The sequence below is a fragment of the Trichomonas vaginalis genome, chromosome V (genome assembly GCF_026262505.1).
Source record: "Trichomonas vaginalis G3 chromosome V, whole genome shotgun sequence".
Lineage (NCBI taxonomy): Eukaryota > Parabasalia > Trichomonadida > Trichomonadidae > Trichomonas > Trichomonas vaginalis.
Window position 1 is genome coordinate 1430990 of NC_067207.1, and position 20128 is coordinate 1451117.

Sequence of the window (20128 nt, forward strand, 5' to 3'; positions counted from 1 at the left end):
TTCAAATCTTATACAGTTCTAATCTTATTGAGAATTATATGGTATTCTTGTTGAATTAGCTAAAAAAATTTAATTTGATTCATAAAATTAACTCCAAATATAAAGAATTTACTATTATCTGACATGAATTAATACAAGTTCCGGAATAAAAATAGTTTCGCCTTAGTTTGAAGACATATTTCTTGTCAATATCGAATCCTATATAATATTTTAATACTAGAAGATTCATTTATGTGTGCTCTTCTCAGAAAATGTTCAAAAGAATGATAACTGAAAGGACTTTGTTCTTTTATACACTTACTAAAGCCTTGGTTCTGGAAAAAGTGACAATGCCCTCAATTAGCTTGAAAATCACAATATATCTCAGATTCTTGTTTGTACAGGCAGAAATAGCTTTCAGGTCAGAGATGAGGAGAGTTAAATGATATTGCTATTCTGAATAAAACAAATATTAATATTGCATTTCCAAATAGCCATATATTGCGTTCTGTATTACATACTCAGGATATATTCTCTTTGGTTATTTACGTATGATTGCGATACTTTCGGGTTTTCACTCTTGGAACCCTGGAATGTGATCTCGACATATTTGTTGATACTTTTCGCTCCAACTCAAGCAATATTGTAAATGGTAATGATCCAAACAGTAAAATTTCGATATTCTTGAAGATTGGACAAAGTTTTTTTTGCAAAACATAAAAAATTGTATCCTAACAAAGTTCCTTATGCATGATTTAGCCCTTAACAACAGGAAGCTGATTCGGAGACACCTCCAGTCATTGGAGTACCTATAGATGACAAATTTAGGATATTTCAACCTTATTCAGCGATTATGATTAATTCGATCTTTTTGACTTAATTATAAGCTTTGCAGAATCCATATATTTAGTAGGTTCTCTTTTTAACAAAATATTCTTTGGTGATGCGATCAATTAATTGAGAGGAAAATAATCACACCACTCGAGAATTTTGTACCATTTTATTAATATTTTTGTGGCATATATGCATACACCTTATATTCACATGAGATCATAAAAATAATAATGATCGGTTAATATTAAAAATTCAGAGCATTACAAACTTTTTATTATAAGGTATTTTCATAGTTATGAAAAATATAGCAATATTTTTCTAGTTCTAGAAAAATTATTATTCTTACAAGCTCTCAATTATTATTGACATATATCAGAAAAAAATTTAACTTCTATCAAATTTGGAAAACTATCAAAGTTATTTATTACACTATAATCTCATTTAAATTTTATAAAATTTTTGGAAGGTTGAACCTCTTTTTTTTTTTTTCAAAGTTATCCATGATATGGAGCTACATCTCTTTATTGTTTTGCTGTGCCTTTGTCTTATCAGAATTATACATAGCAAGCGAAATTTCAGTTGTAGCCAATGCCGATGTTTGGTTTTGTTCAGTAGAAATTAAAAGAAAGTTTAGTAAAACGAAAAATATACTAAATTCTAATTTAATTCGCGAATACACGTATAATATAAGCCAAAAAGTCTTAAATACAAATTCATTGTTCGTGATTAATCAAAAATCTGATAATATCGACTACGAAATTGAACCAGATCATCATTATCAAGTATTTAACTTCGTTTCCGGGCATTTTTACCATCTTCGCAGTTCATATGTACAACATTCGCTTCATATAATTTCAAATAGAAAAGAGATCGTGCCAATCGAACCAAAAATAGTTTCATTCATTCACAGACCATCTAATGGCCGAATAATAGGTTCTTATGAACACGTTATTGCAACTGGCCATCTTTATTCATATAATTACGGCCATTTTATCGGCGACTTCCTTTGTCCTCTCATGGCAATGCCAGATGAGATCCTACAGAAATCCTACATCTTTGGAAAAGCTAGATTAAATTTTGTCAACGAATTCTTTAAATGTCTCGGATTTGAAGGCAAATACATCGAAGCAGGCGATAGAGAATGGATATACGCAGAGAACTTATATGTTACTGCCAATCCAAATCCTCATTGCGCCCACTTTGGCCCATTATATAAAAAACTTGGCGACATCATCAAAAAAAGTCTCAATATATACGATGTTATACCAAATAGATACATTGTTGCCAACAGAAAGTCCCATATGAGAGTTATTCACAACGTAGAGAACCTGACAAAAGCATTACAACAATCTTTTCCTGAAAATAAATACGAAATAGTTGTTGACGAAAAAATGACATTAGAAGAAAGTGCAAAAATATTTGGATACGCGAAATTCATGTTTATGGTTGTAGGAAGCAACTGTTTCAAGAGTCTTGTCATCAATCCAAAGGCTGTAATTGTTCTTGTCGGCACAAAAGTATATGATAATAGTGCTATAAATGTGATTGGTTCAAATGGAAACAAAATAGTTTTCTATGTAGAACCAAAGGTAGAACACGCTGGTTATTCGTATAATATATTTAATATTTCTATGGCAATCAAAGCTTCTAGTATTGCAAATTATTATATAGAGCATGGATGTTTTCCTAATGATCCAGTTGGATCTGTTGTTGTTTAGATTTAATAATAAATATTTGTTTTGTATTAGAATCATAAGTATTTTTTAAGGGTGCACTTAGGCCCATCTGACATCTGGTGAGATACGTGATTGAAAAATAACCTTAAAGACTAGAATTGAATACCATGTCATATGGCGATAAGTGTGCTGTCACTTTTTGAGATGTGTCACCCCTTTATTTGAAAATTTAAGGTTAATGACAATTTTGAGTTGAAGGTAGATGAAAATGAATCACTATTATCAATATTTTTTTATCTATTGATATAGTGTGTAGTTCATGCATTAGTTGAGTTATTTTGCCACCACTGGAGGAATGAGGTTAACTAGAATCCACCTATTAATTATGAAATTCAAAATCTCAATTAGGTGCGGGGATTCGGGCTTAAGGAGAATCTGACAACATTCTCATAATGAAAAATACAGCATAAATAACATAGTAATGATTTATTAAATAAGACTTCACTTATGCAGAAACTCAAATTATCTATACTACGATTATTTTTGATTCAAATACTGATCGGTATTAGAAGCAAAAATAATCATAATCAAGATAAGCGCCCGTAAAAAAGTATACAAAATTGTTAATTTGGATGATCATTTAATTTTGTTATTTTGGATCTTCCTAAACGATTATCCGAATTAGCAACCAGATAGCTATCTAATTAAAGAGAAATGCTTATGTATTCCAATAGTAAAATCACTATCTTTACAATTGTTGATTATTAAAAAGTCTTCTTCAGTCGGCCTTTTGCAATACAATTTATGGGTCATTTATATAAATAGAATGGAATAATCAATTATAGTGCTGAATATTCTAGATTCCTCTTTATAAATAATTCTAATTTCACCATCATTGAAATTGCGGTTGTATTCTCAATTGGAATATATTTATGAATAGGGGTATTATTTATAAATAAACTTTTTTTATACATAATTTTTTAAGGCTGCACTTTCGCCCATCTGACTTTAATTCAAATTTTTGGCAACTGGCGTGAAGCGCCATTGAAACTTAACCTTAAATATACGAATTGAATGCACTGCCATAGGGGCGTAAGTGCACCCTTAAAAAATTTAAATGCCATTTTTTGTCACTTTATTGAACAGCCATGAAAATTTGATGCAAATAATCAATTATTATTAACGGATTTTACTTATAATCGATATATTGATGCATGTACACTTAGGTAAAGCCATAATTTCTTATAGAAACACGGCATGCCCTATGAACTTCAATATAAATTTAATAATCTTCATGTATTATTATTAATTCCGACAAATCATCAATATCAAAATAAACTGCTTCGGGAAATTCTCATGGGATAGATACTTTTTCCATGATACAATTGATGACGAAAAATCAAATGATGGAACAGCGTTGTTTGATACTTCAAGTTCTTCCAATTATTACATTCATCATTGTTTATTTGAAAATTGCAAAGAAAAAGGTGCTATTTACATCCAAAGGGATAATAAAATATGCACATTAATTGAAGAATGTGTGTTTTACAACTGTAGTTCCACTTCAAATGGTGGATCTGTTTTCTATAACTGCCAAGGTGATGGACAGATTGTTCAACAGCGAACATGCTATTATAAATCAATAGCAAAAGACTATTTCATGGCATTTGCTCAAGCAGTTTCACCTTCTCCTTCTCATTTGAACCTCACTTTTGATGTTTCTATTTCTAATTGTGGAGAAAATGAAACAAAAGGAGCTTATACATTTTCTGTTGCATGGGGTGCTATAATTATTTCCCATATAAATAGCACATACAACAAATGCAGTCAATATTCATCAATAGAAAGTGAATTCACTGAAAATGAATGTGCATGTGAATACTCAACATTCAGAGAAAACAACCAAACTGAAAGTAATTCACTTGGATTTATTTGTTTTGATGAATCAATTAATCAAACAGTTTATGGTTGCAATGTTATTGGAAATAAATGCGAAACAAATGATAACCAAGTTCTATTTTATTGTAGATACAAAGTTAATGTTGTTCGTTGCATATTTAGAAATAACATTGCAGCTTACATGTTTATGCAAGAATATGATGGTTACCCTTTGACTATTTCAGATTCATATGTTGATAATAATTCAACAACAGGAACAGGAAATGTTATATTTATAAATGAAACACAAAATTCCGATTTTAATACTTTTTCTTTTTTTACAAAGAAAATTGTTTTATTAATTCAAAATTATCATATACTAGGTCAAATAACAATCCTTTTTTACATAAAATACACAGGCGAAGATAATTTAAACAATCACAATTTTTCTTTTATTTTTTTTGCCACTATCAATATGGGAATAAAATGGTCTATCATTATTGACAGATTCTATTGTTATTCTATATATTATTGAATCAGAAAATATTTTCAAACCAGAGGTATGCTGACTACCCTTGATACAGGCCAAATGCCCCCAAATTTTGAATATAGCTTCTATGCATGCTTGTGAGCAATGTTTGTATGACCATGAAAGAAAAACTATCAGCCAACATAGTAATTTCATATATTTTATGTTCAGATTATTTTTGCCATTTTTGAATTTTTTAAATTTTTTACATATTTAGCTGATTTATTCGAATTATGAATCGACAAAAACTAATTATTTTAAGTTCTAAAATAATATTAATGCTTAAATTTCATATATTACAATAATGAATAAAAATATTATATTAATCATCATAAAGTATGATTGAAATTAAACCATTCAGATTGTAATCCCAAGTTTATAATAATCTCACATATCTTGCATGTTTTAATAATACTTTCTCAATGAGCGAATAAATGATGAGTTAATACCAATCAATTAGGCTTTCTGAGCAAAAATATCTAAATTACATAAATGTGTGAACTATTTATTAGTATTAAGATAATTTATTCCTAATAATAAAAAAAAATTTATAAGCCATACTAAATAGTTAAACATTATGCATACCATGATGCTATAAATCATTATCGTATTATTAATTTTGCTATTTTGAATAAGTCAGTAATTGAATATACGGGTAACTTTTTTTTGGCTGATAGTTTTTAAATAAATCTATTCTAAAGGTGATACTTAAATGAATCTATATGTTTAATAGCTATTACAAGGAAAACCACCTGTACAAAAAAAAGTTAATAATTTAGGATTTTAACATATACGTTTGAGTAAACTCCCATGCGAATTTCTTAATGATATGGCGTTTCCGTAAAGATGAACGAATAATAACATATATGATAATAAATTTGATAAATCTTTTGTATAAAAGCCAAAACATCTATATTGTTACAATCGAAAACATAATATATGAAGTGCTTTTTCGAATGACTTTACTTGTTTCTAAAATAATGTTATGCTTGGCTCTAGACGTGGCCATTAAAAATGACGTTAAGAGAAAAAATTAACCTTATTCCAGTCAGCATACCTCTTTCAAACCTAATTTCCAACAGAATTTTTTGTAAGTTGACATTTTTTGCCACTTTATTGTGATGAGAACTACTATAATTTGTGAATCTAATAGTCAATTTTTATTGATGTCTTCTTTTATATTCTATAGATTTATACATATGTAGTTAAGTTATTACCTTGTTTCATTTTTATTCACCAAATTCTTTTCAAATTGCAATTTAAATCTTAAAATCTTCATGATTATATTATTAACACCAACAAATCATCAACGATAATATAAAATGCACTTGTGAATTCTCTTGGGAAGAATATTTTGGCAATAAAACAAATTTCGAAAAATCATATAATGGAACAGCATTGTTTAATGAAGCAAGTTTTCACAATTATTACATTCATCATTGTTTATTTGAAAATTGCAAAGAAAAAGGTGCTATTTACATCGAAAGTTATGAAGAAATATTCACATTAATTGAAGAATCTGTATTTAATCACTGTAGTTCCACTTCATCAAATGGTGGCGGATCTGTATACTATAAATGTCAAGAAGAAGGCCACTTTGTTCAAAAAAGAACTTGTTATTATAAATCAGTAGCGCAAGATTTCATGTCATTTTATCTATATTTAGACACTGCCATCCAATATATTTCGTCCACTAAAATATATGTATTTGATATTTCAGTTTCCGAATGTGGTGATAACGAAACTATAGGAAGAAGCACCTTTTGTATTAAAAGTAGCATTATCAATTTTTCGAACAACAACATCTCAAACAACATCTCAAACAACAAATGCAGTCAATGTTCATCATTGAACAGTTATGTTCTTGGAAAATCAGGTACATATAACTTTTCAACTTTTAGAGAAAACAATCAAACTGACAGCGAATCACTTTCCTTTAGTAGCATTAATGACTCAAACCCCAAAAAGTTTCTTATTGCAATATTATTGGAAATAACTGCGGTACAGACATTTACCAAGTTCTATTTTATTGTTTAAATACAGTTAATGTTGATCACTGCATATTTTTAAATAACACTGCAGCTTACATGTTTTATCAAAAATATGAAGATTCCATTATTACTATTTCAGATTCATATGTTCAATCAAAGTCAACATCAATTATAGGGGGAACTGTTACATTTACTGATCTAATAGAAAAGTGCGATTTTAATGTTTTAATCCATTTTTATACAGAAAATTGTTTTATTGAATCGAAATTGAAATTTACTAAACTCTATAACAATGCTTTTGTAAATAGATTACAGCACCGTCGATAGTTGGCTTTCTATATCTTTATTTAGAATGATCATACAAAAAGAATAATATATTCTAATACTTTATGAAAATTATTGAAATCTCCTTGGTCAAACGTCAGATATTAGGTTGGTATATATTGGAGATTGCTCTACTTCTATTTAATGATAAATTAAGCTTTTCTTTACTCAAAGAATAAGAAAAAGAATAAGAAAAAAAAGTCTACATAATAAACTGCTCGTCAAAAAGCGCAGGCCCGATCATAAACTGCGAGTCAAAAGGAGTACCCACCTATTTGAGAGAACTCATACAATTAATTATATGAGTTTCTTTCAAAAAGTCGATTTCTGCCAGGTACGCCTTTTGGACCGCACAAACTATTCGCTCTAATTCGATATAATAACAAAGAATCATAAAATATGCATGCATATAGGATGAACTAATACGATTCTTTTGAGTTTAACCTCAAAATTTGAGATTTCGAAATTTAATTCAAGCTTCAAACCAGAAATTTGAGCATAAATAGAAGTTTTTATACTACTTATTGCATGTGCAGCTTATTCGAGCTCTCATATTGGATAATTTTCTCTCACTCTCAGTGAAGGAACCATTAGCATTAAAAATGTAAACTATTCAAAAATTGAAAGGTACGCCTTTTATTTGAAGTTTGACATTTTTTGCCACTTTATTGAAAAGTAAAATAACAATAATATATGATTCAAATTGCCAATTATTATTAACAGATTCTATTTTTAATATATATACTGATGCAAACGCAGTTAAAACATTGCAGTATTTCTTTTTTTTATTCACAACTTTTTTTCAAACTTCAATATAAATCTAAAAACCTTCTTAATCATACTAATAACTCCAACAAATCAGTAACATTAATATAAATTGCGTTTGTAAATTCTCTTGGGATAACTTTTTTAATGATAAAGCCAATTACGAAATTGCATATAGTAAAACATCATTATATGATAATGCAAATAATCACAATTATTACATTCATCATTGTATATTTGTACAATGCAAAGAAAATGGTGCAATTCACATCAAAAGAACTAACGAAATATGTACATTAATTGAAGACTCTGTGTTTAATCACTGCAGTTCCACTACAGATGGTGGATCTGTTTTCTTTTACTGCCAACAAGAAGGAGAATTTGTTCAAACACGAACATGTTATTATAAATCAATATCAAAAACTTATCAAATGGCATTTAAGCAATGGGTTATACAACCTTCTACTTATAAAAATTATGCACGTGTTGTTTCTGTTTATAATTGCGGAAATTCAAAAGGAAGTAAAACAGTTAGTATTATATCTGGTTATATTAGTAGTACAAATATCAATATCACAAACAACCAATGCACTCAACATTCGTCATACTTTACTGACCTTCGAGGAAGTCAAGGTAAATGTGGTTACTCAACATTTAGAGGAAATAACCAAACTCATACTAATTCATTTTTTTTTGGTGATTTGATTGGTCCATTTAATCAAACAGTTTCTTATTGCAATATTATTGAAAATAAATGTTGAACAAATGATAACCAAGTTCTGTTTTATTGTTGGTGCACAACTAATGTTGATCACTGCATATTTTTTAAAGAACATTGTAGCTTACATGTTTGAATAGGGGACCGATGACACTTTAACTATATCAGATTCATATGTTGATCAAAAGACAATAATTTAAAACAAAATTACGATTTTAACACTTTTTCTCACTTTTACACAGAAAATTGTTTCATAGATCCAGAATTAAAATATACTAGACCATATAACAATCTTCTTGTTCATATAAATCACAGACGAAGATAATCTAAAAATTTCAATTTTTTTTCCTATTTCATTTTTTTATTGGTTTTCCATACTGTACTTGAGAGTGAAGTTGTACTAAAATATTTCTATGGTTTTTGTATACTTATGAACAAAATTTTGAGATTGAAAGAAATTTTTTTTCTGGAGCGATAATTTTTTTTTTATAAAATGCCTTCGAATATTTCTCTTCTTCATTTATCGATAAGTAAACTAGTATCACAATCACCTATGTTTACTCACGGATTCCATAATTTAGATATTCGTCATTCTTCTTTTTCATCATTTTCTTCAAAATTAATACATTCATCTTCTTTTTTCAATATAAATCTCAAAAACACATATCTCACGAATTTTACAACTACTGCAATACAATCAGACAAAAAGATATACAACTCACAGATTTTTACTTCTCCTTTAGAAGCACGAACTAAATCATTATCAATATCGAACTGCAGATTCGTCAATGTCCAGTCTTCATCCGGCTGCATCGTTTATAATGACAACAGCGGAAGTCTTGCACTTTATTCAACTTCTTTTTCAAACTGCCATTCTATTGACGGTCCAGTAACACTCTACACAGTTACATCTACATATTCTATTGAATATTGCTGCTTCCTTGATTGTTCTTCCACTACTTCAACAAAAACAAATATTCTTACACAGTTTTCGAATAGTGGCAAGCTTAGTTCGGTCTCATTCTACAACTGCGAATGCAAAGCGAGTTCTAGTGCCGGAATTTACATTAAAACAGACTCATTCAGGTCAAATATGTTAAATATCTCAAAGTTTACAACAATTGGGACCTGTCTTTTTATCATGTCAAAGAATTCAGACATTTCTAACGATGATGAAATACATACAGCCATTTTTGATACTGTAAAAAGCAAATATACTCTTGGAATCTATAATTTTACAAGTTTTAAAGTTACACAGACGAGATTCGAAAATAATACAGCTCAGTTTATAATGGATGTTGCTTTAAACACTCTTGTTCAAGTTTCATTTAGCGAATTTTATTTATTAGACGCTAAACTATTACATGGCTCTAACTCGAGCATAGTATTCAACAACTGTAACTTTGACAAGACATTTACATTCATAGAAGGACTTCCTCTTAAAAATTGTAAATTTAATTACGAAGGAAAGAAATTATTCGAAAAATTACCGGATTATCAAGATAAATGCTGGAGTACTATACAGAATGACCCAAGTTCTAGGGATAGAGTTTCAGCAGGAAAAGTATTTAATATAATTATTTTGTTGATTGTGTTTGTTGTTGCTATATTATGTGCTATTCGTTATATTAGAATTAACTATTTCGAGGATCACGCTGGCAGAGACGTTTTAGAGCGTTTGAACGTTTTTGAGGGTGAAGAAAACCCAGAAATCAAAATGATGCTCATGGATATAAAGAATGGAAGGACTCCTGATAAAGGAAAGGATAATACTGAAACAGATGTTCTTAAAATCGATGTTGATGAAGATGAAATCGCAAAACAAGTGTAATATTATTAATTTCTATTGAATAAATACTTTATATAAATTAAACATATCATTTTTATACATCAGACCATTCTGACAAAAGAAAACCATTTAATTTCGAAATTAAATCATTATTGCAACACTAAATTATTAAAATTTCTCTAATTCTAAGTCTTCACACATAGAACCAAAGCTCCAAAACCATTCAATATTTTATCAATATAATATTATATGATTTCGAGATGCGATTATAGATTTATTTAATTTGTGTTCTATTGAAAATCAAAATTATTTTAAAATAATTGTATATATTCATATAATCTCAAATAATTTTCATGAATCAAGGGGTAAAACGATAAATCGATTGAATTTAACATACTTAATATAGATAATTAGCTTTATAATTACAAGATAGTATACAAATATTAACATAAAAATATAAAAATAAAATTAAAGATGAAGGAAGTCGATACTGATCTTTCTTGAAGATTGCCTCCTCATCAATGGACGTCTCTTCTTGCTGGAGACACTCTGTCCTCTTTCTTCAGCGTATTTAGAAAGAACATCCTGGATATAAGTATTAAATGACTGGGAATTGAAAAGTTCTTCAAAGAAAGTACGTTCTTCAGGTTCTCTCATTGATAAGAATATCTCTTTGTTGAATTCTGTGGTCACATGCTGTTGATTTATATCAGATATGAAATAAGGATAAACTTCTTCAGTATAAAGACAAGATAATGGCTTTCTAAAGATATTAGATATCTCAGAAACTGTTGATTTGGAGAAAACAAGGTTCTGACGAAGAGATGATCGATAAAAGAAAGGAAAAGAAAGAGAATGGAGTTTAGACCTCGCACTGTTTGATACAAGTCTCTTAAGCTTCCTTAATATCGACTCAGAACTTGGATAATTTGGTAAAGGAGTCACAAATTCAATTTGTCTGGCATCCATGTTAACAAACACAGCTGTTTCATCAAATTCTATGTTTGTGAGCTGGTCACAAGTTTTACAACCGATAATAAATGGCGTTGGAGCTTCAAGAAGTGTCAAATAATTTGATGAATTTGGCAAAGCAGGAATTGCTGTTCCTACATAATTTACAGGATGAATTAGTTGTAGTAATGACAAAACTACTAATGAAACTTGCTGGAAGTTCGATCCGAAAACAACAATTTGTCTGTCAAGTAATAAAGCAGTTACAAGAGAGATAATGTTCTCAATTGTAAGGCTGGAGAAGAAAGTATCGAATATTGCGCAATTAAGGAATTCGCATTGTTCCTTTGGTATAGATATCGCAAAATTTGGTGCCAACTGAAGAGGCTCTGATTCAATTGCATATTTGCAATAAGCGTGTATCTGGTCAGAGAAGAACATAAGTAATGGCATGTCTGGATGATGAGCCATGTAATTTGTAATTTTAAAACCTTCATTTTGATCAGAAGGATGATGTTCTGGTCTTAATCTCGGGCTTAATATGTTAGGATTTGGTATTTTGCCCGCTGAAAACAGAGCCAGAAATGACAAGAATGTTAAATGTGAAGAAATATATTCATTTCTTGAAATGATAACGAATGCAAATAGTGTATTCTTTGTAAATTCTGAAACGTAGAATGGAAGAGGCGGTTGAGTTGGATTGAGAATTAATGTTGAACCGTAAAATCGATGCTGGCATGAATTTATTGTAAAAACAAACATGTCTGATATGAGTTTTTCACAAACTGGTTGTTTTTCTGGCTTGGTTCCGTTTGGAAGTGCGTAATCAATCAGAACACCAAATGGTAGACCGGAAATTTCGCAAGGAGGAAATGCGGCAAGTACTGCTGGCTTATCATTTGGCGTTCCTGTTGGTGGAATTCCTACCAACAGGAATTGATCGAACATCTTATTTTCAAACTTTATCATTTTGGAAAAAAATTATGACAAAGTTCAATAAATAGCAATATCGGAATGCTAAATAAATTGCAACACTAATAATTCAAAACGTAAGTGTTCAATTTTATTCAATATGTTCATTGGAAGATATTTCTATGAGATTATGCATTAAAATTTCCATCAGTTTACTAAATAAGAGCTATCGAACATATATATTACAAATAAAACAATCGAAGCAATTGAATCAAGAGTTTGAACTAGGTTACATTCAGTCTTAACATTCAGATGGTTATTAAGTATCAATACCAGCATCTAATCTTTATATATTAATATAAAAAAGAAAGGTGAAAGATAAATTAAGGCCAAATTTTATGTTAATGTAATATAACTGTGTTTTATGGTCTGTATGCACAAAATACATAGAATGTACTTCCGAATTGGCTCTTTATTTTGGTTGGTAAAGAGAATATCTTTTGTGAAAGAATATTCAACCATATTCGGATCAAATTTGCATAACGCATAGTGATCAAATTGCAAGACGATTGCCTAAGTTTTGATACAATGACTAATTTTTTCAATGAAAAGAGAAATAACCGTAAATTAATTTTTCATTTATAAAAATATTAAATAATTTCATTTTGCTTGTTTCCATTCTTTCATAAATTGAGAAGCCTTTCACAATTTTTGTGAACACATTCACGATATATAATTGAAAAAATACGGTCGGAGTAAGATAAATATTCCCAAAAATATATAATGAATTTCGGACTCACAATTATTTTAAGATAAACAGTTCTGTGAATCATGATGCTCCTCCTTTTCGTCATGATTCTTGGCGTTAAATCAAAAGACGAAGAGGAGGATGAAGACTTCATCGAAAATATTACGAGAGATAATTTTTTAGAAAAAAATATGCAACTTATATCCGAATTCGTCGATAATCCTCCAAAATCAACGTATGCATTCGTAACCATTTACTCAAACGATATACCACGACACTTCGGATATCTCCAGATGTTAGTTGTTCTGGGTTATTCTCTAAAAGTGTTTAATCCAACAATTGATCGAGTCGTAATCTGTCATGAAGCATTTAGAAGAGACGCAGCAGTAGTAAAAATCTTAAATAAAGCTTGGACTCACGTGTTATATCGATCTCCAATTATATGGCCCGATGAATTTGATCGAGATCAAGTTATTAACAAGAAATGGTTTAAGTTTCATGCATGGACGCTCCTACAGTACAAGAAAGTTATGCTAATAGGTGCTGATACGATGCTTTTAACAGACCCATCGCCATTATTTCGATGGCAAACACCTTCATCATCTTATTATTTCTCAGATTTCAAACTAAAAGACGAAGGTCCCATGATAAATCCAGACTTTATGCTAATAGAACCTAATCTCGACGACTTTTGCCAACTTTTAGAGCAGACTTTGCCTTATGTTCTAAATCCTACTAAAGATCAGCAAATTTACGGAAGAGATGAATCAGCTCCTATTAATATAGTGTTCAGGAGCAGAATATCTCTCTTTCCTATTACTTATAACCACGAAAATGGTGGTTACAAACACACAATTTGCGGAAATCCTTTAACAGACAAATTTCATGAGTTAAGATGCGCATTTATACATTTTACAGGCGAAGGGAAGCCGTGGAAGAGATGGTCTTTGTATGCAGCAATATGGACATGCTTTGCAAGGATATTTAATGAAAGATTGGATTTACCTTTCAAAAACAAAGAAAAAAACGAAAAAGTGTCAGAATCTGTTTACAAACTTTTTTTCTTACAAGCCGATCAAACAAAAAAATATTTTCAAGTCGAAGAAGATGAATATGATGAAGATAATGAGATAGGAGATGATTATTACCCAGAACCGATCAGATCTGGCGCAAGAAGAAATTTTACGATGCTATTCTTGCTTCTGTTCGCTTCTTTATTGATAGCAAAGAAGATTATATACATGCAACACCATTTCGCTGAGTTATTAATGAGATTGAAGGATAACGTCAATCAATTTATGAGAATTGAGTTTAATCAGTATTATAACCAAGAATTGACAGAAAATAAAGAACAAAAATACGCTGAAAAGAAGAGAAAAGCTAGGAAAAGGAAGATTTATTATGAAAATGCATAATTTTCTTTAGTATATTTACATATTAATTGAAATATATATTTTGTTTTTAATAAAGTATAATAGAGTTTATATAGTTTTTAAAATGAACAATTCTTGCTTGCATATATTTACTTTTGAAGACATTTCAAATGGAGATGAAATCGATTTTGATTAATCTGTCAAATTGGTGAATAGAAATAATGACTTATTACACAAACATTGCACATTAGCGCAAGTTTGACCATTCACATAAAACTCCACTGTGAATTTTGAAAGGAGCGCATATTTTATTTCTTGAAGTGAAAATATTGGGACTATAAGCTGCTTACAGATTATAATCATTCTGAAATATATAAAAAGTGAGTGAAAATTCAGATAAGTTCATTAATTATTCCGCAATATGAACATTTTTGAGAGCTTTTTCTAGTGGAACACGGAAATAAAAATAAATAAGAATACATTTCACATTGCAAACAAATGCTTAGAAAAAAAGGAGGTTGAAGCATAAACTTCAAATCTTCTTTCAAGATTTGTTTTCAAGGGTATTCTTTTTAATCTGATAATTTCGAATTTGAAATCTGACTAAAAATAAATATGTGATTTAAATCCACGTCTCATGAGTGATATATATTTTAAAAGAAATGGATATCATATATAATTTTTAGTCTCTACACTATTTCAATATAAGCTCCATTTTTAAACAGTTTTTAAAAATCGAGCATTGAAAAGTGTGATGAGACTTATTTTTTTTTCTAAAAAAAGCGGTTATGCATACCATTTTTTTTGTGTTCATAAATATTAAATGTCAGAAGAAGAGAAGTTTTATTTTATGTTGCCTGCACTTGTGAAGGATGGATTAGTCGAAGACGATTCCATCCATTATGCGATGACATCTTATCCGCAAGAAATCGCTTCACAAGCTGCAATTACAATTGTTACAGATTATACTAACAGAAATAATAAATTAGACACATCAACAAAGAAGCGTGTCAAGACAATCATGGAATATCTTGCAATCGCTCTTTCTTTGCCTATGAAACACACGAGATTAATGACTACAGCCCGAAACAAGTATCGTGAATGGCTTGAAAATCCATCAATTTTCGGGGCTGTTCCTCGCCAGAACAAATACCTTTGTCGAATAATCAAGCAGCTTTCTCTTCCTTTTGCTTTTAGAGAACCCGTAGCAGATAACTTTAAATCCTCTTTCAATAATTTATTAAATAATATTCTTAACGATATCAAGTTCTTCCACACCACAAGCGGATCATGGTTTACGAAGGAAACTTGGTATACACTCTTGAATGTTTCAATCGGCATCGCTGACGCTGTATTGAACTACGACTTCGGCCAGTTCCTTCCCAAGAGCGATATCACAAAACTTCGTCAAAAAGCAGTCGATAATTATTTCAGTATCTTACAGTTGAGCGGCCTTAAGGACGATGACGTTTGGAAGCGTTTCAACGAATATTGCAGAAAATGGACAAAGCATTTCGACTTCATTCGCGTCTGGGGAAAGAGCGTAACAAAATTATTCGTCTATTTCAACATTCGCATTTACAAACCGAAGCTTGAAACACAACAGGAACCCTTCCAAGAGGGTGTCTACAGCCCAGAAAATCCAATTTCCGATGAAATGGTCGGCTTCATTTTCCATCATTTTGTTTACGCCGTTGACCACCAGAGACTCATCGAAGAACCCGCGGAACTTCTCAAGGAATTTGCAATCAACATGCTCGCAATTACAGAAACCGCTCAGGCTCTTGGAGATGTCACATCCGAATTTTTCATCAAGAGATTCCCAATTATTCCATTCCTCAAGATCTTCGGCGTCTATCTTACATTTTGCCCAATTCTTTCCGACAACTACGATGAGCCAGTTTCCTCATTTGTCACTGCCATCATTTCATTGCTCTCAAACTTCCAGATCGACAACTACGACAACCCATCCATCAACCGCCTCATCACCTACGTCCTTAATCGTACAACTCCTGAGCACATGCTTCCTTTGGCCGCATTTTTGAACACAGGATACAAACTTTACCGCCACAACAACAAGATTCTTCCATACGTCTCCATCAAAACTCTCGACATGATCATGCAGCTCAATCCTGCCAAGGCTCAGAAGATCGTAAACGAAGATTTCTACTCTCCATGTACATCACTCTTCATTTCAGCTACAGAAATGATGTCCAGGCATCCGAACATATTCGAAAAATACCAACCAGCATTCCAGTTCCTCTGGAACAACACAAATCGCAACGAAGTCCAGTTCCAGTTATTATGTTTCGGATCTAACATCGACGTTGACATTACAGAGAAGATTTTCCTGCATTTCCAGGAAACAACGTTCAGACAAATGACATCGGATGTCCAAAAGATCGCATTCATAGCTGGTCTCATTTATTTACTTTCCGCCCGATTAAGGTTTGAGCCACGATCAACCTCAGAAGCCATCTGTTCGAAGCGCCTTATTCCACACATCACGACATGCATTACGAAAACTGATCCTTCCCACCTCGATAACTTCGATATCCTCGCCTGCGCACTTTTACAGCTTTTCATCACCGCTCTCGAGTGGGGTGTCAACATCTTCACAGACAGAGAGAACTTGAAGTACCTTTACGAGTTCGTTGATTTCGTCAAAGGATCTCTCAAGGCTTACTCCAAGTATAAGAAGCTCAAGAAGGAGTCCTCCGATAACGAGAAGTCGGAGAGGTCCGAAAGATCCGATAAGAGCGAGAGATCAGACAGTTCTAAGTTCTCTGGATCAGATCAAGAGAACAAACGCCTTATTAAGGGCAACGGAAGATGGGTTGAGCACTCAAAGTCATTCATCAGAGCTTGCTACGAAGATATCATGGGAAGAATCTCACTTCATTATCCAAACTCAGAATTATTCACTCGTAGATCAAATTCGGTCGGTGAATTGAACGAAGAATACATCGCTAAGAAGCTCGGATTGACAGACTACAAGATTAACTACTTCGCAGTAAGACATAATACATTAATTTCATTTGTTGAGAAAACAGATGGAACAGGACCACTCTTCCTTTTGTCCCGCGGTACACACGGCCGCTGCGTCTTTTTGGTTGAAGAAAACTTAAGAAGAGGAATCCAAGATCCACAACTCGCTGACGTAGTAAAGAGAGCACCACTCAATAAGGCTGAGAAACTCCAGAATAGAGAGCCTATTATCAATACGGTCGATGATCTCAAGCAGAGCCCAACAATCAGCGACTTAGAGGCAGATGATGAGAGAATCAGATCAGTTTACGCAAAGTCTTTCGACGAATGGCTTGATATCTCAGGTTTGAGCTACGTACCAGACTTCAACCAGCACCAGCCTTACCAGAGACCAAGAGTGGCAGATTTCATCTCAAAGATGGGACTTTTGACACAACCGTCAGTTTACGATGTAACCTACTTTACATCCGATGAAACTGTCAGAAATTCAATTGAAAAACTCGACCAAGTTGAGTTCACCACTGTTGAACCAGTCTTGATCAAGCACGTCCTTCCATGCGATAAGAGCATCGAGGATACCAACGTCTGCAAGAGAATGACACCTCTTATGTCCCAATTCTTGGAGCAAGTTGGCGAACCAATGCAGTTGTCTCCAGAATGCTGCTCAGCAAACGACATCTTCATTCTCAATACACCAGTTCCAGCCGTTCCGATGACTCGTGGACATATTATTTTCATGTCCAGCGCAATGGTCAACTCGGACATCACAGCTAAGAAGATCAACCAGACAGAAACACTCGTTACTATCATCTTCAACGAAACTGACTTCGATTTGAAGATTGAACTCGAAAAATCTCCGAAATCTTTACTCTTGGTCATCAGACCAAAAGGCAAAGGTCTCTACCACGTCACACAGTTGCAGGTTCCACTGGAAATGTACTCTCCATTCTGCGAGGAACAGTGCATTTCTGCAAAGACATTAGCATTCAACATCTCTGTCTGCATCGAGCAGTTTGTCCCGATCAAGGAGAACCTCTTCCCCAACACAGTTCACCAACGCAACAAAATCCTCAAGGAACTCGAGGAAAAGTGCGGAAAGAAGGTCGATCCAGCTCTTGTCGCGAATACCTTCCATTAATTTTTTTATTTTTTATTACTTTCTTTGGTAAATTTAAAATATTATTTAAATCATTTTATAAAATCCAACCTTTTAATTCCAAATTATTGCAAATCAATTCAATCAGAAACTCATGAACGAACTCAGTTTCAAATTAAAAAAAAATATTATTTTTTTTCACATATGAAAAATAAATAATAAGGTATTGAATATTATGTAAGGGTTTCATTTTGCGAAAAAAACGTACAATACGCAATTTCGCTAAAAAAACATTTAGCTAGCAATTTCGACCTTTGACTCCACTCAAGACGTCACTTTTTTAATTTTGCGGTATCATATTTTTGGAAAATCTTTATGAATATTATATAAAAAGTCTCTTTAATATCTATATTTCATATTTTTATCGATTTTTAAAGTTTTTGCGAAAAGTATTCAATTATTTTTGCTATTTGGTCGGGTAAATGTCAGATTTGCGACATTTTCTGATATGATATTCAGACTCTACGTTGATAATAATGCTTATAGAACCCTCTTGCTATTGTGTCAAAATTGCGAAACCGATAGCAAAAATATCTCGCAATATCAAAATTGAGATATTGAGTGAATTATGCATTATAGAGATTAAAAATCTGATTTTTGAAAACATCTCATCAGTTTCTAGCTAATTCAAAAATCTTTACTATCTTATTCGATTAAAATGAAAAGGGAATAGTTTCATTATGCTTTAAATGACAGCCTTATAATATAATCATAGTTTTCGCTCAATATGAAGCATTTTTTTTTCGAAATCTATGGTCAATATCCTAAATACTGATTGATTTGCATTCATATCTCTTACATTTTCTATACCCACATCACTATTCATTGCTATTCCTATCTTTTTCATTTTTGTTTGTTTCTCATAATTTCTCAAAAAACACGATAACTTGATATTTGTAAATATCATACTTTATAACGTAAATAAGAACTTGACCTATTAAGAAAAGCAGTAATAAAAAGAAAATCTGAAATTCATAAAAATTACAAGTTTCTGATGACAATTAGCTTAATTAAACCAGGTACAAGATTATATAATTGTATTTTCTATCCAATTATCCATATAATATCTTATCCAGAAAAAATAACTTGATCAATACCAAATGATTTTTTAACTAGTAAATAAAGTATTTTCTTTACACACACATTGTATATCATAGTTTTTTTTTTTTTGGTTTCGCAAAACATCCAAAAACAAATATGCTATAAAAGTGACAATTTTAGCAAAACGAAACCCTTATATTATGATATCAAAAGAATAGACAGAGTGATTTTTTCTAGCATTCAATTTGAATTTCCACTGAGAATTTGATTTGATTTTTTTTTTTATAAAAGGAGCTGATCGCAAAAGGATTCATATTGTAATATGTAGAAACATTGTAATTGCAGCAAAACTTCTTTTGTTGGTCTTAATTGTTAATTTATATTTTGAATATACATCCCAAAAATATAAAATATATGAAGTTTGGTATCATATGATTATGTTTGTAAGTGTATGGGATATACTCACCATATTTTAT

The 20128-nt window shown here is 31.3% G+C and overlaps 5 protein-coding genes across 5 annotated transcripts, besides 1 other annotated feature; 4 read left to right on the plus strand and 1 right to left on the minus strand.

The window, feature by feature from the left end:
• Window positions 1-929: 929 nt before the first annotated feature.
• Window positions 930-2541, plus strand: TVAGG3_0260830 (glycosyltransferase family; the record flags this gene model as incomplete). The annotated part of the gene is made up of 1 exon (XM_001326275.1): window positions 1314-2531. One exon carries the CDS (start codon window positions 1314-1316, stop codon window positions 2529-2531), a length of 1218 nt encoding a protein of 405 aa, XP_001326310.1.
• Window positions 2542-3469: 928 nt separating this feature from the next.
• Window positions 3470-3596: a mobile genetic element.
• A 2417-nt stretch (window positions 3597-6013) lies between these two features.
• TVAGG3_0260850 (uncharacterized protein) lies at window positions 6014-10846 on the plus strand (the record flags this gene model as incomplete). Its single annotated transcript, XM_001326276.2, has 1 exon — window positions 9188-10525. The coding sequence occupies one exon, from the start codon at window positions 9188-9190 to the stop codon at window positions 10523-10525; it is 1338 nt and encodes a 445-aa protein (XP_001326311.1).
• Window positions 10847-10905: 59 nt separating this feature from the next.
• On the minus strand, window positions 10906-12405 carry TVAGG3_0260860 (Rab guanyl-nucleotide exchange factor protein; the record flags this gene model as incomplete). Its single annotated transcript, XM_001326277.1, has 1 exon — window positions 10952-12382. The coding sequence occupies one exon, from the start codon at window positions 12380-12382 to the stop codon at window positions 10952-10954; it is 1431 nt and encodes a 476-aa protein (XP_001326312.1).
• Window positions 12406-13130: 725 nt separating this feature from the next.
• Window positions 13131-14560, plus strand: TVAGG3_0260870 (glycosyl transferase; the record flags this gene model as incomplete). The annotated part of the gene is made up of 1 exon (XM_001326278.1): window positions 13199-14509. One exon carries the CDS (start codon window positions 13199-13201, stop codon window positions 14507-14509), a length of 1311 nt encoding a protein of 436 aa, XP_001326313.1.
• A 712-nt stretch (window positions 14561-15272) lies between these two features.
• On the plus strand, window positions 15273-18659 carry TVAGG3_0260880 (uncharacterized protein; the record flags this gene model as incomplete). The annotated part of the gene is made up of 1 exon (XM_001326279.2): window positions 15291-18593. The coding sequence occupies one exon, from the start codon at window positions 15291-15293 to the stop codon at window positions 18591-18593; it is 3303 nt and encodes a 1100-aa protein (XP_001326314.1).
• Between the last annotated feature and the right edge of the window lie 1469 nt (window positions 18660-20128).